At 48.2% G+C, this 25942-nt stretch overlaps 1 protein-coding gene across 2 annotated transcripts; it reads right to left on the bottom strand.

Annotated features, from left to right (window-relative positions):
• Positions 1–4431: 4431 nt before the first annotated feature.
• On the bottom strand, positions 4432–25853 carry SLC22A17 (solute carrier family 22 member 17). 2 transcript variants are annotated; one of them, XM_083581016.1, is made up of 10 exons: positions 25544–25853; positions 23496–23835; positions 21736–21839; positions 17027–17181; positions 14895–15060; positions 13340–13473; positions 12646–12751; positions 10716–10939; positions 8255–8366; positions 4432–6353 (listed from the first exon to the last, which is right to left on the bottom strand). In XM_083581016.1, exons 2-10 carry the CDS (start codon positions 23823–23825, stop codon positions 6038–6040), a joined length of 1647 nt encoding a protein of 548 aa, XP_083437142.1. In that variant the 5' UTR covers positions 23826–23835; positions 25544–25853; the 3' UTR covers positions 4432–6037. The 2 variants fall into 2 exon arrangements, with proteins under 2 accessions (XP_083437142.1, XP_083437141.1); XM_083581015.1 differs by lacking the exon at positions 25544–25853 and adding an exon at positions 24456–25473.
• Positions 25854–25942: the final 89 nt, after the last annotated feature.

The raw sequence follows: 25942 nt of genomic DNA, 5'->3' as shown, positions 1-25942 counted from the left end.
TTAACCTGAAGCACCGCTTTAGCTAATGGGGCCTCCTGCTGTTGCACCGCCGGAGCCCGATTTCTGTTCTTATCCTGAAGCAAAGTTCTTAACCTGAAGCACTGTTTCTGGGTTAGCGGAGTCTGTAACCTGAAGCGTATGTAACCCGAGGTACCACTGTAATCCTTAAGTGAGCAAGCAAGGAGGAAGTTGCATGGCTGAATCAGCAGTTGAAAGTTTGCAAACGTGCTTAGGGTGAGGAAACAACTTGGAAGACTGGACGCCGGTGGAGGAAAAGCGGTCGAAAACAAGAGGACACTGGCGAGGGCTTAAACGTTGAGCCTCCTTGGTGGCAGCGAAGGCAGAAAAGAAAGCGTATTTTGCTGCCTCCATTGTTCCGGGTCCCGTCTGGCCTGAAGGAGGTGGTGGAACAAACGGAAGCTCACTGTTTGCAAAGCATTTTGAGGATGAACCTTTAATTCCCTGGAACCCTGGCTGCTGTTAACAGCAGATGGATCTCAAGGCTTTCCCAGAACACAGTCTGGTGCTGTTGCGTTGGATGAGTTTCGCTTTGTAAGGCTCGAAGGACAAGGTTATCAGGATTAGGCAGGAAAGCCACGTGTACTCTGGGCCCTTGCCTAAGAAGGCCTTAATCCAGCTCCCTGGCCCAGCCAGTTGTCTCCTCCCTGTTTTTATCAGCCACAAGGGACAAAGAGTCAACACAAGTGGCTGTCTTGCCTGATCCAAGCAACTGGAGGTGAATGCTTCCTTAGAAGAGAGGGAAATTTTAAGTAACTCTCTCTCTCTCTCTATATATAATTTTATTAGTTTTTTAACATACCATTTTCAACAGTAACATCTTATTCATCTTACTCAATTTTTTACATCTTATTCAATTTTTTTGACTTCCATCAGTCCTGTCTGAAAATTTTCCAGTCTAATCTCTTAGTATGCATTTCTTATTTTCCCTATTACATTTCAAATTCATAACCAATATATCTTTTTCTACTTTGTAACACTTTGTATATTTCTCCTTACAAAACTTATTGTAGTCCTACTAGCGTAATTTCTTGATTGCAGTTGCTCTTCAAATAATTCATATACTTCTTCCAATCTTCTGTAAATCTCTGGTCCCGCAGGTTTCGAATCTTTCCTGTCATTTTGTCCAATTCCGCATAGTCCATGAATTTCGTCTGCCATTCTTTCGTCAGAATTTCTTCTTGCTTCCATTTCTGGGCTAACAGTACTCTTGCCACTGTTGTTGCATATAAGAACAATTTAATATCTTGCCAAGACAATTTAATGTCTTGGCCTATAATACCAAGTAAAAATGCTTCTGGTTTTTTTAAGAATATGTATTTCAACATCTTTTTCACCTCATTATATATCAGGGAAATGTTAAGTAACTACTGGCCAGTTGCCAATCTCCCTTTGGGAAGGGTTCTAGAGCAGGTGGTAGTGGACCAGATCCAGGAGCTCTTAGAAAAAAACTGAATTTCTAGATCCATTCCAATCAGGGTTTTGGCACAGAAACTGCTTTGATTGCCCTGTATCAAGCCTGTTGGGTTTGAGACAGGAAATGTCCCGTTAATTCTCAACCTCTCGGCAGCTTTCGATACCAAGTTTTGGGTGGGTGGCACTGCTTGGGGTCATTCTGGTCCTACTTGGGTGCTCATTTCTAGAGGGCTAAGCTTGGGGAGTGGTCTCCAGGGCCCCTGGCGTGTGGGGCTCCTCAGGGTTCAGTTTTATTCCTCATGTTGTGGAGCACTGAGTTATCTAGAGGTTTGGAATTTCATTGTCAACAATATGCTGACACCCAGCTCCACTTTACATCTGCAGGTGGGGCAGCGGATGTGCTGGGCCACTGCCTTGCCTTGGTGATGGGCTGGATGAGAGCCAACAAACTGAAGCTCAATCCAGATTAAGACTGAAGCCCAGCTATGCCCCTATCTGGGCAGGGATAACCTAACCTGTTGTCTCTGCTCTCATAACCAGGTTTGGAAACTTCAGCTCATGCCGAATTCGGAGGCCATTTTGAGCCTATTGTACCACTCCTGGCTCAATCGCACTGGCTGCCAATTAGCTTCTGGGCCCAATTCAAAGTGCCGGTGTTTGACATATAAAGTCTTAAGCGACTCAGGACCGCGATACCTCAAGGACTAACTCTACCCACATGAACTGATCCTGCGATTGGCACCTGAGGCCCTTCTTCATCTGCCTCCACAAGAGGTCTGATCGGGCGGCAACACTAGGATGGGCCTTTTTTTTCTGTGGTGGCTGTGTTTGTGCTAGAGAGGCTCACCTTGCTCCTTCATTATATATCTTTAGGTCCCAGATGAAAACATACTTCTCCCAGGCCTTTGGATGACCAATATTCTATGGCCTTGGAAATGTGTTGGGTGTGCGTTATTGGTTTGTTTTTATTACCCGTTTTGTGTTCTTATGTTGTATTTTTATGTTGTGAACTATCCCGTGATCTTCAGGTGAAGGGCAGTGTACAAATTTAATAAATAATAATAGTAATAATGTAGTCCCATGGGAGCAATGCTACCATTGTGGGCTTTAGAAGTCTGGTGCAATGAAATTAACTTCTGCTGGAAATCCTGGCCATCTTTGGGGGAATCTGCAGTATGTGTGTGTGTGAGAGAGAGAATATACAGTGGTACCTTGGGTTACATACGCTTCAGGTTACAGACTCCACTAACCTAGAAATATTACCTCAGGTTAAGAACTTTTCTTCAGGATGAGAACAGAAATTGCGCAGCGGCAGCAGGAGACCCCATTAGCTAAAGTGGTGCTTCAGGTTAAGAACAGTTTCAGGTTAAGAACAGACCTCCAGAACAAATTTAAGTACTTAACCCGAGGTACCACTGTACAGGCAAGCCCCAAACCTACTGCCTGAGCTTGGCCGCGTGTTGCCTTTCTGCCCCCCGGTTTATTGGTCTACATACTTCTCTAAAACAGCTCTTCTGTCTTCAGAGTGGCTGGATCACTGCCAGAAATACTCTGCTTGCAGGCTGCAGATCTTGCGTACCTCCTACTCAATGCTTTCTTGCTGCAGGAATTTTCCTGCGTTTTAAAAAAACCCCTACTTCAATGCAGCACAGATTTCTCAGCATAACAGCGTGTTGCATAACGGGATTGCTGGGTGCCCCAACAACAGAGATGCAAGAGAGGGGCAGTGTGTTAACTTGTCCAGTGAGCTGAGCAGGACCCCCCTATTTGCAGCAGGAGCTTTTCACACAAATGACCATTGTAGGGGGGGGTGTCCCAAATATTTTTTTACCATAAAGGGGTATATGCGGGGAAGAGTATTGTGGGATGCTGTAAATGTGGGTCTTGTCAGAGTGCAGCCCTGTCTTTTTGCATGCCGAAAGGACAAAACATGCTCTGGAAAGCAAGAAGAATGATGGAAGAGATGCCAGAAGTCCCCTGCTACAGCTGACTGAAAAAATGCACAATCGGGTACCATAATAGAAAGCAGGGAGGTTGAAGTAGAGATAGGTAAAGGTAAAGGGACCCCTGACCATTAGGTCCAGTCATGACCGACTCTGGGGTTGCAGCGCTCATCTCGCTTTATTGGCCGAGGGAGCCGGCGTACAGCTTCCGGGTCCTGTGGCCAGCATGACTAAGCCACTTCTGGCCAACCAGAGCAGCGCACGGAAACACTGTTTACCTTCCTGCCAGAGTGGTACCTATTTATCTACTTGCACTTTGACGTGGTTTCGAACTGCTAGGTTGGCAGGAGCAGGGACCGAGCAATGGGAGCTCACCCTGTCGCGGGGATTCGAACCGCCAACCTTCTGATTGGCAAGTCCTAGGCTCTGTGGTTTAGCGCACAGCGCCACCCGCGTCCCTAGAGATGCTTAGGTGTCTTTAAAGAATTTTTACATGGTGAGTCAAGGAGAGATGAGCAGCTCCCATTTACTGCCGAGTTTGGAGACTTCTCTCATCTGTGCATTGAACAGGGAAATGTGTTTCTGCAGCAACTGTGCACCTGCCCTGTTACCAGCATTTGAGCAGCAAACTTGCTGGGCATGCCATACAACTCTGCATCAAGAGACCCAGTTGGCTTTTCCATGCAAGGACCTCTCAGGGCAGCCTTCTCTCCAGATGCTCTGAACTACAAATCCCATCAGCCCCAGGTTAGGAGAGGATGCTTTAGGGCAGGGGAGCCTCTGCACCCCCAAGGTCTTGAGAACGCCCAACTCCCACCATCCCTGCCCATTGGCCATACTGCCTGGAGTGGGAAGGAGCTGAAATATCAGGAGGGCTGTAGGCTCCCTACCTGTGCTTGAGGGGAATGCTAGCATTTTTTGGGGGGGCGGGTGTCCTGGGACAGTTGCTGTTCCACGTTGAGGAAGGGCATCAGCTGCAGTTGCACCCCAACTCCATGAGAAACCCGGACAAACATTTCTAGCACCGCCGAAATAAATGGGGCGAAGCAAAGGATTCTCAAGAAGTGCCCCCCCTTTAATTTGTATTTAGCTTATTAACAGTCAGTAGTTTGTTTCCCGTAGAAAGCAGCCAACCGTCTTCCCAGAGTCTCCTGTGTGGGTTGCGTTTTGAGTTGCCAAAAGAGCAGGTGGAGTGGCCCAGTCTGTTCCTTCCCACATTCAGGCATCTCTCCCCCCCCCTTCCTCCTTGGTGATAAAAATTAGCATTTTCTTTGGGCCCAGAGGGGTGGAGCAACCAGTTGTACCTGATGTGGTGTGCATGTCAATGCTTTATAAAGTATACAAATAGGCAGGGAGGAGGGAAGAGAAGGAATTAAATTTCCAGCTCGCAGAAATCCAACAGGGTTTTGCTCTCTCCAGGATGGTAAAACGGGGAAATGCCGCCCAACTTATAAGAGGCAATCCTGACCCCCAAATATTGAGTAATGGCCATGGAGTGCAGCAGGGGATTGTGGGATAGGGACTGACTGAGCAGCCATCTTTCGCAAGATCAGGGAGAAGAACAGCCCACTTTTAAAAGGCTCTTGCTTCCATTTTGGGGTTAAGTCAACTCTGGCAAGAGTGACATTCAAAGCCCTTTGTACACGGAGATGTGCTATCAAAACGATGACTGAATGTAGTGCATAGGTTGAAAGCTCTGACCCTGACTTTGAAACTGGCCCGTAAACGTTCCATCTTGGCCTCAGTTTCCTAAACCTGTGAAATGGGAACAGAAACAATCTGATCCGACTGAATCCTCTACGGTTCAGTATCTTGGGGCAAGTTATACCCCCAAGATGGTTAAATATCCAATACTGTATGGATGTTTTTTCCAGACTGGAGAGCAGCCAAGCATTTTAAGGAAAAAACTACAAAAGCAGATGAGAGGTGAGGAAACACCTCTCTAAATCTGACATACTATTATTTCTGCCAGGGCTCCTGGGCCTTTTAACACCTGACTGCCAGAAATCTGGCAGGGAAATAATAATAAAAATTTATTATTTGTACCCCGCCCATCTGGCTGGGTTTCCCCAGCCACCCTGGGCAGCTTTCCCTGCCCCCCCCTCCAATTTGGACAGAGCTTCACCTGTCAATTTCTACTTGCAGAAGCGGCCAAGACAAGGGATCAAGGCAGACCGCTGCTCTTTCGGGCAGGGAACTCTGAGAAAGGACCTGGCTTTCTGGAAATACTGTACCTAGGAGCTTATTATTATTGCTCACAGAGCGGTCTAGTTTTGTGAGGGTTCGCCATCCCAACCACGAAAGCCTGCATGGTCAGGGTGTGTGTGTGGTCTTGGGCCGGGCCTCGTCTGGTGAGCCACACCGAATCGCCAACTGAACTGCGTGTGTGCGAGGAGCGGGGGCGAGCCAGTTTGTAGGCTTATAAAAAAATAGAAAGGAAAAAAGATAAATGATCAGCGTTGCTAATGGTTTACCCCCACCCAGCCTGCGACACGGAGGAAAGGGCAGCTCTCCGGCAGAACGAAACGGAGAAAAGTGGAGGCCGCTTGGCAATGTCTTCTTCTGCCCTTGCGAGGCCTCAGTGAAGCCCCAAACCAGGCAGCGGGCAAAGGAGGTCCAGATCCAGCCAGGGCGTGTGTACGGCGGCGGCAGAGGCTGCATCAGCTGGCAGGGTTCGGCGTGGACAGCAGAGGCACGTCGTCCCGCCGGGTGGCTCCTTCCGAGTCCCGGCTCTCCCCTCCTCCGGCCCGGCGTAGCAGCGAAGGCCTCCGGTAGAGTTCCCCGTCACGCAGGCCCTCGGGCAGCCCCTTCCGCTTGCTCTCAGGCAGCAGCATCAGGCAGAGGAGAGCCAGGATGTTGAGGGAGGCCAGGACAATGTGCTCGAGGAAAGAGCCGTGCTGCTCTCGCAGCCGCAGCAGAGGGGCGCTCAGGCCGCCCAGGGACGCCACGGCCAGGATCAGGCCCAGGCCCTTGCCCCTGTGGAGGGAGACAGAGATAGAGGGCCTTGGTGACGCGATCCTGAAACCAGTTGCCATAGGGACGTTATCGCCAAGGTCGCGGAGCTCCCCGTGCCTCAAGGACAAGGCTGAACAAGGGCCAGGAAGGGCTCTGCGGATGTTGTTAATCCTTGCTCCTGCGTTATCTAACAAAGTTCTCCAAAACAGGTGGACGGCGAAGGCTAGAGAAAGAGCTGTGAGCGGAAGGGGGGTCCTTTTCCCAAGGCTGCCGTAAATGGAACGAAAGAGAATATAGAATTGTCGACTTGGAATGGGCCCTGAGGGTCATCCAGACCAACCCCCTAAAATGCAGGAATCTGAACTAAAGCCACCATGCCAGACGGCCGTCCAACCTCTGCTTAAAAACCTCCAGAGGAAGGGGAGTAAACAAGTATGAGGGGGAAATGGAAATTTTTGCACTCCTAAAGTGCTTGGTGGCTTATGGAGTTTCAAAGGGCTCTGCATGACATTTTACCTGGGTTAGTCACAAAATGTTACGCAGGGCACTGAAAGATGAATTCCGACTGCTAAATACACCTCAGCTCCTGCCATTCGCCTGCTTTCCTCGCTCTCGGCATTTTAGAGAGTTCAGCAAGCTGTGCCCATGTGCCGATGTTCCCAGTCTTAAGGACTAGAAACTTATTTTATTTTATATATACATAATTTTTATTACATTTTCTGTTTTACAATTTAGAATACTTATTTAAACATCCTTAAAATATCAGTGAACTTCCCTTCTTCTCTTTCCATGGTTCATTTTGCGTATCATAAATCCCTGAATATTTTACAAAAACTATACCATTCAGTATTCCATTATTACATCCATCAAAACTTACTTACACAGTTGAATTTATCTTAATGCTGCCAAGTTTTCAATTGTACACTTTGCCCCCATATATTCAATAAACATTTTCCAATCTTCTCTAAACGTATGTTCTTCTTGTTCTCTTATTCTATACGTTAAGTCTGCAAGCTGCGCATATTCTGTCAGCTTAAGTTGCCATTCTTTTCTAGTTGGTACCTTGCTCGTTTTCCAGGGACTAGAAACTTTTTTAAAAAAAGGACAGCATGGTTTTCATGAAGCAGAACTCTGTCCTGATACCAGTACCAAATTCTTTTAGTTTCTTTTCGATTTTTATAGCTCTTTAGATATACCTTCTGTTTTAATACTGTTTAACTTTCCAAAATGTTTTATAGATTCTAAATGATTGCGCTCCACCCTACTTATGCTGGTCTATGACCGTAATAAAGATTTGATTGATTGAGTACCAAATTCTGTGCATGTGTGGCAATGCTGCACGAATTTATAGAGACACAGGAATATACTGCTGGTCCATCTAGGATTCCCAGACCTACCTTCAGATGTGAGGAGTTGAACCTGGAACCTTTCAAAGCAGGCATCAGACCAGGCATGGCCAAACTTGGCCATCCAGCTGTTTTGGGACTACAATTCCCATCATCCCTGACCACTGGTCCTGTTAGCTAGGGATGATGGGAGTTGTAGTCCCAAAACAGCTGGAGGGCCAAGTTTGGCCACGCCTGCATTAGACCCTACTGAGCTACGCACTTCCTCACCTGCAGCTGCTGGGGAAGCGAAATAAGGAAAGCAACAAAATGGCCACAATATGAGGGCTAGAAACATGAAAGAGAAAAATGGGGGCCAGGGCGGCTGTTCCCAAGCAGCTGGCAAAAGAAGGGTGGACTATACTACCAAAGGAGATATAGCCAGGGTGGAGTTTTAAAATAGGGCCACCTTCTCGCAGTTTCCCAACTCCCCATCCACAACCTTACATGATGGTACAGCTTCTTTCCCCCAAAGAATCCTGGGAGCTGTAGTTTGTTAAAGGGCCTGAGAGAGGCCTCTCGCTCTCTCCACCTCACCTGATCACGGTGGGGATGACCTCGGAGGCGAAGAAGATGCTGAGGGATCCAGCTGCGTGGGAGGAGAAGAGGCCAAGGATGGAGAAGGTTCTCCGCGCAGCATCGTTGAGATCTGCAACACGGAGGGAGGGAAAGGGCAGAAACGGTGAAAAGGAGACACCAACCGGTCCCTAAGAGAGGTCTCAACCAACAGAAGTGGCTCCTAATATTTTTCCACTCAAAGCAGAAGAAGCTTATCTGTTCACTTATACCTCTATATAATACAGTGGTACCTTGGGTTACATACGCTTTGGGTTACATACGCTTCAGGTTACTCACTCGGCTAACCCAGAAATAGTGCTTCAGGTTAAGAACTTTTCTTCAAGATAAGAACAGAAATCGGGCTCCGGCGGCACGGCAGCAGCAGGAGGCCCCATTAGCTAAAGTGGTACTTCAGGTTAAGAACAGTTTCAGGTTAAGTACGGACCTCTCTATATCAAAAGTATATAATAATACTTTTGGCCTTTAACTATCTGTGGTCTTTTTGAAGTGGGTGGGGTGTTTTTAATGTATTTCTTTATCCTCTTGGTTTTAATATATCTATGTGGGGTCTTCTGTCTGTCTGTCTATCTATCTATTTGTAAGTTGTTTTTTGCCCTGGGCAAGATAGAGCAACTAACCAATTACTGTATGATCATTATTCTTATGGTGGTTCAAAATGTGAAAACACAAAAATACATAACCTACCAACAAACAATAACAATAATGAATAATAATAATATGCAAATTAAAACAAGAAAAATGTATCCTTTGAAATATAGAAATTACGTGCAAAGACATGACACTAATTAGCCCTGCACAGGTGTGACTCAACAGGGCTTTATATGTTCTTCTTCTTCTTAATTTCATTTCTAAACTACGTTATATTTTTAAGGAAAAAAACCTTGAAGCGGTTTACAACCTACATTAAAACATCAAACAAAACAATCCAGAATAAAACACAACTGAAGAAAGTCAGGTATACATTCAAAGCAACATACTTAAAGGTAAAGGGACCCCTGACCATTAGGTCCAGTCGTGACCAACTCTGGTGTTGCGGCGCTCATCTCGCTTTATTGGCCGAGGGAGCTGGCATACAGCTTCCGGGTCATGTGGCCAGCATGACTAAGCCGCTCCTGGCGAACCAGAGCAGCGCACGGAAATGCCGTTTACCTTCCTGCCAGAGTGGTACCTATTTATCTACTTGCACTTTGACGTGCTTTCGAACTGCTAGGTTGGCAGGAGCAGGGACCGAGCAACGGGAGCTCACCCCGTGGCGGGGATTCGAACCGCCAACCTTCTGATTGGCAAGTCCTAGGCTCTGTGGTTTAGCGCACAGCGCCACCTGTGTCCCTCCCACAACATACTTAAGAGAAGATAATATCTTTAAAAGGTTTCAAAAGGAAACATTGCAAACGAGGTCAACTACAGAATGCACATATAACACAGCAAAGTTAACAACAACAACAACAACAACAACAGCATCATTATCTTAAACATGTCAAAAGAAAGCATCACTAAAGGAAATGCACATTTAAATTCATTCACAAGAGGCTAAAAAATTATCACATGCATAGAAGACATTGAGAGTCAGGCCTCGATCAAGCAGTACCTCCTCACCTGCAACTTGTGAATTTCAAAGGGGTGCGACCCATTCTAGATTGCAACAGACTGAACACTGGCTCTCTAATTACAGGAATTGCATACCGACTCTACCTCTGACTTCTATGGATCTAGCTTCACTTTGCTGGATTACATTTTACTAATTTGAGGGGCTGTTTCTGCCCAGCAGCAACCTCTCCATCTACATTTTTTTAAAAAGATACTTTATTTTATTTTGACAAAGTGATAATCATGAATAAGTAAGAACAAAAATGTGCACCCCACCACTAAGACCATTCCAACTATCCAGCCTTCCAAAATTTCAACCCCTTCCCGTTTTATTCTACAGGAACCCTCCATATCTCCTCAGAATAATTTCTCCTGCATATTTCTCCTGCCTTACCTTAATGGCACATGTTAACGTATCATTCATAGCTATATCCCACACCGCTTTATACCATTCTTCTATTTTATATTTTGCTTGCCCCTTCCACTTCCTAGCTATCATAACTCATGCAGCTGTCAATAAATTTGTGAGCAAGTCCTTCATAGCCTGCGAACCTTCCACCCCATCGTAAATTGATAATAATGCAACCCCTGGACTTTGAGGTCAGCTTCCCATCTGCATTTGATGGGGGAAATAAAATAAACAGGACTGGTTGTTATCAGCCTACTGAGTCCTCAATCTGCGGCCATGTCTCTGCAATCTGCCTAGTGCATCTTTCTGGAAGGGCAGAGGAGCCCGGCAACACACATCCTCATTTTGGGCGTGACCATGATTGCAAATTAAACTCATGAGCAGCTTTTTTAAAAAAAGGAAAAGGAACTCAAAGCGACTTACACTCTCCCAGGCCCAGCAGGATCAGGGAAGCGATGCCGGCCAGCGTGGTGGTGAGGAGGAGAATCCCGCGGCGTCCGTAACGGTCCACACTCAGGCACAGGAAGAGGCAGGCGAGGCCCGCACTGCCGGATGACAGCAGGTAGGAGAGGTAGAAGTTGGCCCGTGGATCCTCCAGGGATTCCCAGGCCAGCAGGTAACAGTGGCAGATGGCGTGGGCGATGAATCTGGAGAGGTGCCATGCAGAAAACAACAACATCAATGCAGTTTAGTTTTTTACAGTACAGTGGTAAAAGGTAAAGGTAAAGGGACCCCCGACCATTAGGTCCAGTCGTGGCCGACTCTGGGGTTGCGGCGCTCATCTCGCTTTATTGGCCGAGGGAGCCGGCGTACAGCTTCCGGGTCATGTGGCCAGCATGACTAAGCCGCTTCTGGCGAACCAGGGCAGCGCACGGAAACGCCGTTTACCTTCCCGCTGGAGCAGTACCTTTTTATCTACTTGCACTTTGACGTGCTTTCGAACTGCTAGGTTGGCAGGAGCAGGGACCGAGGAACGGGAGCTCACCGCATCACGGGGATTCGAACCACCGACCTTCAGATCGGCAAGTCCTAGGCTCTGTGGTTTAACCCACAGCGCCACCCGTGTCCCTTTTTACAGTGGTACCTCGGGTTAAGTACTTAATTCATTCCAGATGTCCGTTCTTAACCTGAAACTGTTCTTAACCTGAAGCACCACTTTAGCTAATGGGGCCTCCTGCTGTCGCCACGCCGCTGGAGCACGATTTCTGTTCTCATCCTGAAGCAAAGTTCTTAATTTGCGGTAATATTTCTGGGTTAGTGAAATCTGTAACCTGAAGTGTATGTAACCCGAGGTACCACTGTATATCCAATTTTGGGGGGACTGGAGGGAATGAAAGGTGTCCCGGAAACTACAACTAATCCAGAATGCGGCAGCCAGACTGGTGACTGGGAGTGGCCACCGAGACCATATAACACCAGTCCTAAAAACCCTACATTGGCTCCCAGTACGTTTCCAAGCACAGTTCAAGGTGTTGGTGCTGACCTTTAAAGCCCTAAATGGCCTCAAAGGCCCAGTATACCTGAAGGAGCGTCTCTACCCCCATTGTTCAGCCCGGACACTGAGGTTCAGCTCTGAGGGCCTTCTGGTGGTTCCCTCCCTGCGAGAAGCGAGGTTACTGGGAATCGGGCAGAGGGCCTTCTCAGTGGTGGCGCCCGCCCTGTGGAACGTCCTCCCATCAGATGTCAAGGAAATAAATAACTCTTTGACTTTTAGAAGGCATCTGAAGGCAGCCCTGTTTAGGGATGTTTTTAAGGGTTGATGTTTTTATTATGTTTTTAGATATGCTGCAAGCTGCCCAGAGTGGCTGGGGAAACCCAGCCAGATGGACGGGGTACAAATAATAAATAATATTAATATTATTAATATTGAAAGCAGCTTGCTGGAAGAAAATGCATCCAAACCAAAAGCACCCTGAAGAAAAAGAAAAAGAAAACAGAAGAACAAAAATTAAAGCAGCAGGAGTTTTTTAAATATAAAAACCATGGAAACGTAGAGTTGGGAGAAAATAACAGGGAAAACTGACGAATACCTTTAAAAATATTTTAAAAAGAGCAACCAAAGAGTGATCCACTCAGCTTCGATAAAGTTGTAAATGGTAGTGCATAAATCTCATAGTTTCTCTCAAGGGAAGTTGAGATGAAATTGTATGTTATAAAAAGGAAAGGTATTAGGACCACTGGAATGGTTATATGCATTCTAGATCCTTGCATGGGGTGATGGCTGATTAAAAGTTCTAAAAGAGTGGATCCCTATTTTAAAAGCCACCTGGTTCTCTGTGATCCCCGTATATACCTCCCCGACCCCCACCAATGCCAAGACTTTCTGGTTCAGGACAAAGAAAGGTGGACTTACGTAGTGAAACCGAGGATGAGAACATTCTTCCAGATGTTTCTGCAGGACAGCATGGCCCGGAACGAAATCTGGGCTGCAGCGGGGAGGTGGCAGGCGTTGTCAAGTTCTTCAGAAGCAGATTTAGGGGAAAACACACAAAATAAAGGAGTTGAAAAGGGCATTCCACCCATGAGGAGAAGCTACAGCCACACGGCTCTCCTCCTGTATTGCTCCTTTTACTAAAATCTATGCAAAGTCTTCATTGAGCCCCATTTATTAAATCTGCCAGGACAATCAAAAGGCATCTCTCGCTTTCAAAACTCGCCGGGAATTGACCCCAGACATTTTGCAGCCTCCCTCTTCGGAGTTCGTGATAGGCCTATAAATTCTAATTTTCTTGCTGCCTATATAATCTCTTGCGACTTTCATTTATGTTGCTCTGCCTTATAATACTTATCTGAATAAATGTGCTTCATTTCCTTAAAAATAAAATAAAATCCCTTTGCTTTCTTAATGCTGGTTATTGTCTGCCTCAATAAAGGTTTGAGAGATATATATATATTTCTATAAATATTTTAAAGGGGCAGGTGGCAAGGAGGGCAGAGGCTTCCCACTTCACCTAGAGGCCAGTTCTTCAAGCAGAAATTGGCATGCCCTCTGAAAAGGCTCCCAGTCTTTGGATCAAGGCCCTCTGGGCATGTTCTTCTTGACTCACCTTCCAGGGCCTCCTGAGCCTCCGACTCCTGGCTGCCACTGCCCTGAGCCAGGGCTATCAGGATCTCCTTGGCTTGGGCTGTCCGCCGAGTGGCCAAGAGCCACCGGGGTGAGTCTGGGTACAATCCAGGGCACCTAAGCAGGATCGGGGCAGGGGGGGAAATCAGGGATATCAGGCAGCGTTAGAAACTGAGATATGAAAGCTAGGAGCTAAACGGCACCTTAAACCTAGGTTATGGGCGCAACAACGGAATGTCTAGGCACACTTTTTTAATAACAAGAATACAAAGCTGAAAATGAATGGACTGCAGCTAAAATTTTATACAGTGGTACCTCTGGATGCGAACGGGATCCGTTCCGGAGCCCCGTTCCCATCCTAAAGCGAATGCAACTTGCGTCTGCGTGTGGCACGATTCACTGCTTCCGCGCATGCATGTGACGTCATTTTGAGCGTCTGGGCATGCAGCAAAACCCGGAATTAACGCGTTCCGTTACTTCCGGATCGCCGCGGAGTATAACCTGAAAACGCTCAACCTGAAGCATATTTAACCCGAGGTATGACTGTATTCATTTTTTGCATAGTCTAATCCTCATCTGAAGACTGCAGAAAACAACAACAACAACAACTTATTATTTATACCCCACGCATCTGGCCAGGCCTTCCCAGCCACTCTGGGCGGCTCCCAACAGAATATTAAAAACATGATAAAATATCAAACATTAAAAACTTCCCTAAACAGAGCTGCCTTCAGATGCCTTCTAAAAGTCAGATAGTTGTTTATTTCCTTGACATCTGATGGGAGGGTGTTCCACAGGGTGGGCGCCACCACTGAGAAGGCCCTCTGCCTGGTTCCCTGTAACTTTAATTCTTGCAGTGAGGGAACCACCAGAAGGCCCTCAGAGCTGGACCTCAGTGTCCAGGCTGAACAATGGGGGTGGAGACACTCCTTCAGGTCTACTGGGCCTTTGAGGCCATTTACGGCTTTAAAGGTCAGCACCAACACTTGGAATTGTGCCGGGCGGTAGTTTCCCGTGCCGGGTGCAACTAGCAAAAAGGCTTTCAGCCTCATTATAACAACGCCAAATTATAATACAATTACTAATACCAATCATTCAGATGCCAAATTATGTAATTTAGGTGGTCCCCCGCATGCTAGAATTGGTGGTTTGATGATGTACTTTATTTCTGCGTCCCCAAATCTTATGAATTTCAATTACGCTCCAGGCAAAATAGCAATCCCTTATACAACAACCGCAATATTAACGACTTCCATTCGTACTGACACATTAAATGATTTATAAATCTACAGGTGAAGAGTTCAAACTATAGCCTGTCCGTGATGTTTCTTTTTTGTCCTTGTAAAATATTATGTTTACCTTTTCCCAGTTGTTGCTGTTCTCCTTCATGCCTTGGGCGGAGCTAATATCCCTTTCTTATAATGAGGCTATTATTGCATTATTGTAATTGAAAACTAATAAAAATATTATTTCCCCCCCCCCCAAAGGCCTTCTGCCTGGTTTTGGGGAGAGGTTTCAGTGACGCGGCCACAACTTACCCATAGAGGAGGCAAAGGCCCAGCCCAGCCGCCATGACACCCTGCAAGACCCTCCAACCGCCACACGCCAGTGCCAGCCCCAGAAGAAGGAAGTGCCCCCCGACCATGAGGAGGTCTGCCGCCATGGTCACGGGCAGCCGCTGGGGGGGACAGCACAGCTCCAAGCCTGGAAAGGAAGAGAGGCAGTGGGCGAGTCAAGGCATGGCCAGGCGAAAATGACGGGGGGCAAATTTCTAAGCTGCAATTAAATATTTTCCAGGGGTAACAGAGTGGCGGTTGACATGGAAAACAATGAGAATGCCAGACGAAAACATCAACAAAACTCCCTAAAGCAGTGGTGCCCAACCTTTTTTTGGCCATGCCCCACCTAGGTAAAGGTAAAGGGACCCCTGACCATTAGGTCCAGTCGCGGACGACTCTGGGGTTGCGGCGCTCATCTCGCTGTACTGGCCGAGGCGTACAGCTTCCGGGTCATGTGGCCAGCATGACTAAGCCGCTTCTGGCAAACCAGAGAAGCACACGGAAACGCTGTTTACCTTCCCGCTGGAGTGGTACCTATTTATCTACTTGCACTTTGACGTGCTTTCGAACTGCTAGGTTGGCAGGAGCAGGGACTGAGCAACGGGAGCTCACCCCGTGGCGGGGATTCGAACCGCCGACCTTCTGATCAGCAAGCCCTAGGCTCTGTGGTTTGGACCACAGCGCCACCCACGTCCCTAGTATGCTCCACCTAAGTATCTCTAAAATCCTGGTGCACCCCCCCCCATGACATATAATTCTTATTATTCAAAAAGTGAACTCCTATTCACGTGGAGGAAGCCTAAAAGGCCATCAACTGTTAATAACTCATTCTCGAATTTCCCTCCTTAAAAATCAAATTGTTGGAAACCACGGCCCTAAAGCTAAGTAAAAGAGCAAAACTAAGTACAGTCTTGGATCTTGAACACCTTGGCTCCCGAAAGATCGAAACCTGGAAGTGAGTGTTCAGTTTTCGAATGGTTTTCGGAACCCGAACGTCCGACGGGGCTTCCGATTGGCTGCAGGAGCTTCCGGAACGGATTCCGTTCGACTTTCAAGGTACAACCGTATCTCACAGAGTTAATATTTAAGAGTCAAACTCCTGAAAGGCCATAGCTCAGGGTTAAAGTGTCTGCTTTGGACGCAGAAGACCCCAGATTCAAATCCCTGCAGGCATCTCTGGGTAGGCCTATGAAATGCCTGAAATTCAGGAGAGCATTTACCAGTCTGCTAGATAAGGTCATTTTCTCGCCACTGCCCCCTTGGTTCCAGCAACTCATATCCAGTGCCTACTCTGTAAAAATGCACGATAAACCGTGGTTTGCACAATCCACTAAGGAATATAATAACGCAAAACAGCAACAATCCATTGCACCTTTAGGTTAAAAAAATGGTAAAGGACCCCTGGACGGTTAAGTCCAGCCAAAGGCGACTATGGGGTTGTGGCGCTCATCTCGCTTTCAGGCTGAGGAAGCCGGTGTTTATCCACAGACAGCTTTCCGGGTCATGTGGCCAGCAGGACTAAACTGCTACTGGCACATGGAGGACCGTGATGAAAACCAAAGCGCACGGAAATGCCGTTTACCTTCCCGCCGCAGTGGTACCTATTTATCTACTTGCACTGGTGTGCTTTCGAACTGCTAGGTTGGCAGGAGCTGGGGCAGAGCAACGGGAGCTCACTCCGTCACGGGGATTCGAACTGCCGACCTTCCGATCGGCAAGCCCAAGAGGCTCAGTGGTTTAGACCACAGCGCCACCCGCGTCCCAACAATCCATTCCACCTTCATTCAATCCCCAATTAAAACTACTGAATGAATGCAACAAAAATGATTCGTTTTAATTAACGCAACCAAACAAAGCTTGATTCAGCGCCGGCAGGCTGTCAAGTCGGATGGTCATTTACACCTGCTGCCCCTTTCCTCTTCGCACCCCCCTAGTGAAACCCACCGTCCCCCACGGGGCCACAGCACCCATTTAGAGAACCACTGAGCTAGGTGCATCAATGACTTGATTCAGCACAAGGCAGCGTCTTGTGTTTCCTACGCTGCGGCCTTCAATGGAGGAACCCTCCCAACCGATGGATTCGCTTGCGCAACGTAGGAGAGAATACTCACGGCTAAGGTAGAGGGAGAGCTGCATGCCCCCCAGCATCGCCCCCCAGAGGCAACGGCCCAACATGAAGACGGAGGGTGAGGCGGCAAAGGCAGCCAAGACGCCCGCAGGGCAACCCAAGGCCAGGGCCAGGAGGAGGGTCCCGCGCCGCCCCACGCTGCGGATGAAAAGACAAAGAAGGTGAGAGGTTGCTCTGCCGATTCTCCTCTCCCCACTTCGTAGCCCAAGCTCCTCCGAGTCTTCCACAAAGGTCTGGATAAAAAGGTCAACTTTGAGACTTTCTTGAGGAAGCAGTAAACCCTATGCAAATCCAGGCTCAGGGATTTTTTATAATTATTTTCATCAAGGTTCGGGGATTTATTTATTTTTTAATTGTAAGTTGTGTGTCCTCGTTTCTCAGTTTGATCCTTTTAAATGGTTTTGTATGTTTTGTGGTACAGTCGTACCTCGGAAGCCGTTCCAGAAGTCCATTTCACTACCAAAATGTTTGGAAACCAAAGCGCGGCTTCCGATTGGCTGTAAGAAGCTCCTGCAGCCAATCGGAAGCCGCAGAAGCCCCGTCAGACAATCAGGTTCCAAAGAATGTTCGCAAACTGGAACAGTTTGCAGCATTTGGGAGCCAAAACGTTTGACTCACTAGGCATTCAGGATCCAAGGCACGACTGTATTTCATGCACTGTGACTTGCTGTTATTTTTATTGATCGTAGTTTAGTAATTTTTGTATTCTGGGTCTTTATTGTAAACTGTTCAATTATTACTTGCTGATATTTAATTTTACTTTTTCCTATACCTGAATGGATTATTGAATATTGCTTTGTTTGGTTTAAGTCATTCATTTTAAAGTTATGTTTTTATTACGGCTTTTTTTGAACCGGATCAGATTGTTGTTACGGGTGTGATTTTTAGCTGTCTTGTTTTGTTGTTTCTTCGGCTCGCAAACCACCTTGTGCAGAGTAATACAGAAATGCGGGGCACAAATTAAAAGCGAAATGAAATGGGGGAAAAATGAAATCCTGAGCAGAGTCCCTAAGGGGGTTGCATGGTGCCTGGTACGCCTCTTTCCGGCAACTCCTGCAGCCAAGATGGCGTCGAAAGTCTCGCTCTGCTTTTCCTTGCGCCACACCAGCAAAAAAGAGATGGGCGTCTTATCGTCTGGGGAGCCCAGGACTTCCACCGCTCAGGCTTGGGCCCTGCGGAGGTCACTTAGGGGCTTCTAAAGCAGCAGTCTGACTTCACCCCCGGAGGCGCACTCCATTGAGACAGAAGGATGCCAGCAGCAACCATTAAGAAGAGGCTGGCTTCTGGATCGCAGGCCAAAAGGGGTTCCCATCTCTAGTCCAGCATCCTGTTCTCACCAGAAGTCCCAAGGAGAAGCCCCAAAGCAGATTTTTTTTTATATTTATAATTTATTAAGGTGATTTCAGTTAAAAGAAATAAAGATATATTTGGGGGGGGGAGGAAAAGTGAGAGGGCGTAAAACAACAACCACAAAGATACACATAAAAGAGAAAATATGCAATAAATAAATAAATGAGAAAAGGTTATTTATGTATGTCACTACTGCAGACCATGTTTTGTTAGCCCTCAAATGGAAAACGAGGGAGGTCCCAACTAAAGAAAAATGGCAAGTTAAGCTGACGGAACACGTGCAGCTTGCAGACCTAACATACAGAATAAGAGAACAAGAAGAACATACGTTTAGAGGAGATTGGAAAATGTTTTTTTGAATATATGGGGGGAAATTGTGTACACTTGAAAACGTTGGCAGCGTTAAGATAAATTCAACTGTGTAAGTAAGTTTTGATGGATGTAATAATGGTATACCGAATGGTTTAGTTTATGTAAAATACGCAGGGATTTAAGATTTGCAAAATGAACCATGGAAAGAGAAGGGAAGTACCGTATTTTTTGCTCTATAAGACTCACTTTTTCCCTCCTAAAAAGTAAGGGGAAGTGTGTGTGCGTCTTATGGAGCAAATGCAGGCTGCGCAGCTATCCCAGAAGCCAGAACAGCAAGAGGGATTGCTGCTTTCACTGCGCAGCGATCCCTCTTGCTGTTCTGGCTTCTGAGATTCAGAATATTTTTTTTCTTGTTTTCCTCCTCCAAAAACTAGGTGCGTCTTGTGGTCTGGTGCGTCTTATAGAGTGAAAAATACGGTAATTGATATTTTAAGGATGTTTAAATGAGTATTCTAAATTGCAAAACAGAAAATTTAATTTTTTGTATATCCATGTATAAAATATAATCAATATATATAATATATTGTATAATCAATATACGATATTCCCAGACATTCTTGTATAAATGAGTATAGTGCTTATGTAAATATGAATAGCCTACATTTTGCATAAACTCATTCCATATGTTATTGTATTTATCCATACGGAGTCTGCGGCTGCGTTCATAAATTACCAGTGAAGTCCTATCGTCAGTCCATTGACTGAAGGGTAAAGGTAAAGGTAAAGGGACCCCTCACCATTAGGTTCAGTCGCGGACGACTCTGGGGTTGCGGCGCTCATCTCGCTTTACTGGCCGAGGGAGCCGGCGTACAGCTTCCGGGTCATGTGGCCAGCATGACTAAGCCGCTTCTGGCGAACCAGAGCAGCGCACAGAAATGCCGTTTACCTTCCCGCCGGAGCGGTACCTATTTATCTACTTGCACTTTGAGGTGCTTTCGAACTGCTAGGTTGGCAGGAGCTGGGACCAAGCAACGGGAGCTCACCCTGTCGCAGGGATTGAAACCACCGACCTTGTGATCGGCAACTCCTAGGCTCTGTGGTTTAACCCACAGCGCCACCCGCACTGAAGGGTATCCTATCTTTATTTTCCCCGTTCCCAAAGCAGGACCTGAGTATAGCAGGGCTCTCTCCGCATTTGTGGCTCCCAAAAACAGGCCCTCAGAGACATGCTACCTCCAACAAGGGAGATGGAACATAACTATCGTCACTAGTAACTGAGGATAGCCCTATAGCCTCCATTCACCTGTCAGATCCTCTTTTGAAGCCACCCCAGCTGGTGGCCATGGGAGGAATGTTGGGAGATTCAGGAGGCAAAAAAAGGAGTGCTGCTTCTCACAGCGTCGAGTTAAACTGTGGAACTCACTCCCACAGGAGCCAGTGACGTCACCAACTGGAATGGCTTTCAAAGAGCGCTGTACATGGTCATGTACAGGGCCGGATTTAGGTCTGATGAGGCCCTCAGCTACTGAAGGTAATGGGGCCCTTTATATGTCCAGTTGTCCTTTGTCAGCAACAAATTGTCGCTGTTTTTTGTGTTGAATATATGCTATAGGGTAATTTATGGACCTCATAGGTATCTCAAGCCATTTACCCATGTTGCCATGCAACCAGTCCATGCAGAATGTAGGCACCCTATATATAGAAAGGAGCAAAGATGTGGTGGTCAGGTGGGATTGCTATGAGGAATTATGAAAAATGCAGCATGCCACTGTGTCAGTGATGAAAGCATTGCTTTGACTGGGCTTGCGTCATTTGCCCCGATTTCTGATCGAATCCCACAAGCCTCTGCACCTCGGCCATTTTCTTTCTCTACACCTGACAGGCACGTATAAGCATTCTGAAACACAGACCAGTTGCTTCACCAGGCCATAAAGAGAGAAGGTAGCTTTGATGTCGCTTTTGTTAGTTTTGTTAATCTTTAGATAGATCTTAAGGGCCAGGAACAGAGTTTACACGGAGATGGTAAAAGTGTCTTTCTTTCCTATGGGTTTATAACCTTCGGGGGTACTAAATGCATTCCTCCTTGGTTCCTGTTTATTTAGCTTAACCATGTATGCATGCTCAAGTAGGAAATAGTTTCTTTGTAGTTAAAAGGATTTCTCTGATCTGACTTTGTCCCACGTGGGGGATTTTTTGAAATGCTCAGAGGAAATCTGATTGGTTCTTACAAACGCTGTGTTAAGAGTGCTTTTGTTAATAAAAGGGATCTGGGCCGAGGTGTGGCAGGATTATTATTCGCACTTCCTCCCAGAGTCTTGCTGGCCAAGCCTTGTGTGTATTTTATTAACCAGGGTCCAATTCTTCGTTTGGCATCGGAATGCAACACAAACCAGTGATATTTCAGGGAGCAGGCTAGCAGGCAGGGCCCATGACTTACATCATAGGAGCCTACACAACACAAAACACTGCTGCTGTATGTCAGTTTTGTTTTATTTGTTTTTTATCTTATATTTTGGAAATGTAGCTCCAGTTTCTTCTCCCTTTAATTTTTTTTGGGCCCCCAAGAGAGTGGGGCCCTAAGCTATAGCTTGTTTAGCTTATACAGTGGTACCTCAGGTTACATACGCTTCAGGTTACATAGGCTTCAGGTTACATACGCTTCAGGTTACAGACTCCACTAACCCAGAAATAGTACCTTGGGTTAAGAACTTTGCTTCAGGATGAGAACAGAAATCGTGCTCCGGCGGCAGCAGGAGGCCCCATTAGCTAAAGTGGTGCTTCAGGTTAAGAACAGTTTCAGGTTAAGTACGGACCTCCGGAACGAATTAAGTACTTAACCTGAGGTACCACTGTACGTAAATCCAGCACTGGTCATGTAGGATAGAAGCTGGAATGGATGTGCTCGACTGGCCTGATCCGGCAGGCTTTCCTTATGGATCTCGTGGGAGCAAATGCCATCGTCTTCATGACAAATGGCTTCCCCTGCCAGCTGCCCCATCGACAGGCCCGCTGCCTCACCCTCTGGCTTACCTGTCTGCCAGGTGTCCCAGCAGCAGCGCCCCTGCGGCAAAACCCAGGAGGAAGCAGAGCTGCTCCAAGGGAACAATCCATCCACGGAAACAGTCCAGGGACCACTGAGGAGAAAAAGAGATTAAAAGCAGCGGAACAACGGAGAACATCACATTTATAGGAGCGCAGAAATATGGGTGGGTGGATTCAGCCCCCCTCAGAGGTCCAGAGAGGCCCGGGTCACTTCCAGCTTTTGAGGCCCATAGATAAAGGTAAAGGGACCCCTGACCATTAGGTCAGTTGTGACTGACTCTGGGGTTGCGGCGCTCATCTCGCTTTACTGGCTGAGGGAGCCGGCATACATATTCCGGGTCATGTGGCCAGCATGACTAAGCTGCTTCTGGTGAACCAGAGCAGCGCATGGAAACGCCGCTTACCTTCCCGCCAGAGTGGTACCTATTTATGTACTTGCACTTTGACGTGCTTTTGAACTGCTAGGTGGGCAGGAGCAGGGACAGAGCAACGGGAGCTCATCCCGTTGCGGAGATTCGAACCACCGACCTTCTGATCGGCAAGTCCTAGGCTCTGTGGTTTAACCCACAGCACCACCTGCGTCCCTTTTTGAGGCCCAGAACTGTAACTAAAATAAAAATAAAAAGGACCACCAGCCGGTAGAGCAAGAGACTCTTAATCTTAGGTTTGTGGGTTTGAGCCCCATGTTACGATTCCTCCATTGCAGGGGGTTGGACTAGATTGCCCTCGGGGTCCCCTCTAACTCTCTGATTCCGTGACCCCCCCACAAAAAAACAAATCCAGCTTTCCCCCGTCCCAAAGAGTGAGTGGTTTGTTTCTATAATCAGCTGATGGGAAAGGTCTAATCTTGTGCCATCAGAACCAATATATTTATTAACATTTATATGCACATTTCTCAGTATTTAATGCCAAAATCTTTATCAGCGATACAGATTTTTTACCAATGCTTCTCTTATTTGCTTAAATTTGCAGCTCTGAGTTGAGAGAGTTGCATCACATTTTGGCTTGCATGTAAAAACGGGTTGCAAAAGTTGCCAATAACCCCCAAATGAACAAGGATCTAAATTTGAGATCCTAGAAGTCCGGGGTCAAATTAGCCCTGAATGGATGCATTCTTGCGGCAGCAGACGTCAAAGAGCTGGAAGGGAGGATGGGGCAAGTGTGACCTACAAGTGTGAACCCCATGTTCCCCGATCCTGGTTTCAGGATCTGGCAGTGACTATCCAGCAGCATGGGAGCAGGGAGAAAATACCCCATACATGCTCAGGAGCACTCCTGTTGCCACGGCTCAGATGCAATCTCCCCATTATTCCCATTATTATTATTATTATTATTATTATTATTATTATTATTATTATTATATCATGTGATTCAGGTTGAGCTCAGCATTGAAAGCCAGTTTGTGGACTGGCTCCAATTAACTGCTTTGTGTAGGAGTGAAAGAACATGTTTTGTAAGAAAGTTTCTGGCACTATATATATGTGTGTGTGTTTGTGTCTGCCTCCTTTAAGAAGCTAAGAACAGGCATAACTGGTTATTCTGACTCCATCCATTTTATAGACACAACCACCATGTAATGTAGCCTGGCCCAAGAGCACACTCTGTTAAATTCCCAGGGATTCGAACTCGGGTCTCCTTGGCTTAGCACGAAAACCACTGCAGCCCTCTGCCTCTCCTGGGTACAGCAAGGGTGGGGGGTAGGAAATGGTCCTGGGTGGCAACGTCGAGAGGGGATTTGGGGCTCTCACCTCGGTCACCGGATTGTTGGTGAGGGCTGGGAGGCCCCCGTATTCCCAGCTCTGGCAGCGGGGGTCCCAGCAGGTTGCGTTGTCCGGGAACTGGGTGCTGTTGGGATCCCGGCAGTGGCGCGGAGGCGTCAGAGTGAAGAGGGCATCCGAGCCGGCTCCGAGCCCCAGGAGGAGGCATGGCAGGCAGGTCAGGGTCAGGAGGAGGTGCTGCCTTCGCCCCCCAGCCCCCAGCCGCCCCAGAAGCCCCTCAAAAGACGGGGGTCCTTGGTCAGAAGCCGCAAAGTCCCTCCGCGGGCCCCCGGGGTCCGGAGTCGGGGGGCTGGTATCCATGGGGCAGCGTCTGCAGTGAGAGAAAGAACAGATCATAGAATTGTGCAGTTGTAAGGGACCCAAGGGACGCGGGTGGCGCTGTGGGTTAAACCACAGAGCCTAGGAATTGCTGACCAGAAGGTCGGCGGTTCAAATCCCTGCGATGGGTGAGCTCCCGTTGCTCAGTCCCTGCTCCTGCCAACCTAGCAGTTCGAAAGCACGACGTGCAAGTAGATAAATAGGTACCGCTCTGGCGGGAAGGTAAACGGCGTTTCCGTGCGCTGCTCTGGTTCGCCAGAAGCAGCTTAGTCATGCTGGCCACATGACCCGGAAGTTGTACGCCGGCTCCCTCGGCCAATAAAGCGAGATGAGCGCCGCAACCCCAGAGTCGGTCACGACTGGACCTAATGGTCAGCGGTCCCTTTACCTTTAAGGGACCCTCAGGGGTTATCTAGCCTAACACCCGCTACTATGAAAAAACCGTTGACGCTCAGCAACGTCTCTCTGCACCAAGGAGCCTTCAGTTGAGAACAGGGGTCCCCAAACTTTGACCCCAGTTGTCAGACTATGGCCAGGAAGACCTGGGTTCAAATCAGCCATGAAGTTCCGTGAGTGAACGTAGGCTAGTCTCATGCTTTCTGCCCAGCCTACCTCTCAGGGTTGTTGAGAGGACGGACGAGAGAGGAATGAACTGTGAACATAGCTCTGACCGCCTTGAAGTGTCCCCCAGCCCCTTAAAATGTAATAATTAACTAAATACAGTACTACGCCGTCGAGGTCAACAATAAAGTGGCCAGCCGCTCGGGTTTCATCCCGCAATTCCCCAAATGAAAAGAAGCGTAAAAGGTGGGATGAATTAATTAGGGGGAACAGAAGGAATGGAAGGGAGGGAGGGAGAAGGGCAGGTGGCAGGAATAGGGAGGGCCTGGAAAGGACACACAAGGGGGCTGGACTGTGGGGCAGAGGAGGAGAAGGGATCCACACTTATCTTGCTCAGGGGTAAAGCATGTGCCTTGAATGCAGAACACCCCCAATTCAATCCCTGGGATGTCTAGGGTGAACTATGGGTTGAATGAAGGGGGCGGGCACTGTGGGGTTGCATAGTGGTTAGAGTGTCCTCGGATTAGGACCCGGGAGAGACCTGGGTTTGAATCCCCACTTGGCCACGAAGATGTGACCTTGAGCCCAGCCACCTACCTCTTAGCCAAACCTACTTTAAAGCGTTGTCCTACGGATTAAAGGAGTGAGGCGGCATGGGGAGCCCCATATGACCCACCCCCTTGAGAAAAAGGTGGGGATAGAAATGCAAATACAGGGGGCAGAGGTGGAGGTGGGCAAAAAATCGGGTGGGTGGGGCCGATTTCGCTGCAGGGAGCGAAACTCATAATAACTGCGTGTGTTTGAAGGGTGGGAAGGGTCCAAAAGGGGGAGAAGGGGGTGTGGGTGATGGAGGGAGCCGGGAGAGGGAGGGGGGGTCCCATGGCGTGGAGAGCCGAGGCAGGCCTCCTGTTTCCGCATTCCGGGTCCCAGGGAGGCGGAGAGAAAGAAAAAAATAGGAATAGGGAGAGGGAGAGCGAGGCTGGCCATGGGGGGGGGGGAGGAAGCAGAAGTCTTGGGGGAGAAAAGAGAGGAGGGCGGATGGATGGATGGATGAGGCTGGAGGAGGGATGGAGAGGGGGGCGCGCAAAGAGGGAGAGAAAGAGAGACAAAGGACGGGCGCCCCGGGTGCCCAGACTCACCACCAGGCGCGGGGCGAGGGCGGGTGTCCGCGCTCCGGGAGGGTCCCCATGGGCGAAAAGGGGGCTGGAGCGGCGGAGGCGGCCGTGGGGGGGACGCTGCGCCCCGAGATCGGGCTCCGTGCGCCTCCGGAGGCTGGGATCGCGCAAGGGGGCGACGCAGGCCGGGGCGGAGCGAGGCTGCCTCCGCCCCACACGGCCGCGTCCCCCGGCACAGCCTGCTCCGCCCCGCAACCTCCAGCCGGGCAGGGAGACCGGCCAAGGGCGAGAGCGCGATCCGCGGCGCCGCCGCCACCGGCGCTCCTCTGCCTCTCCAAATGCGTCACGCGCCCCGCGCCTCTTGGCGCACCAGCGAATCCGGATTATTCGCAACCCGTCTGCTCCAGAATCTCTTTTTGGGGT

This window comes from Podarcis filfolensis, assembly GCF_964270895.1.
Source record: "Podarcis filfolensis genome assembly, chromosome: 13".
In the NCBI taxonomy this organism is placed as follows: Eukaryota; Metazoa; Chordata; class Lepidosauria; order Squamata; family Lacertidae; genus Podarcis; species Podarcis filfolensis.
Note: the sequence above shows the minus strand (reverse complement) of the source record. Positions and strands in the feature narration are given on the sequence as shown.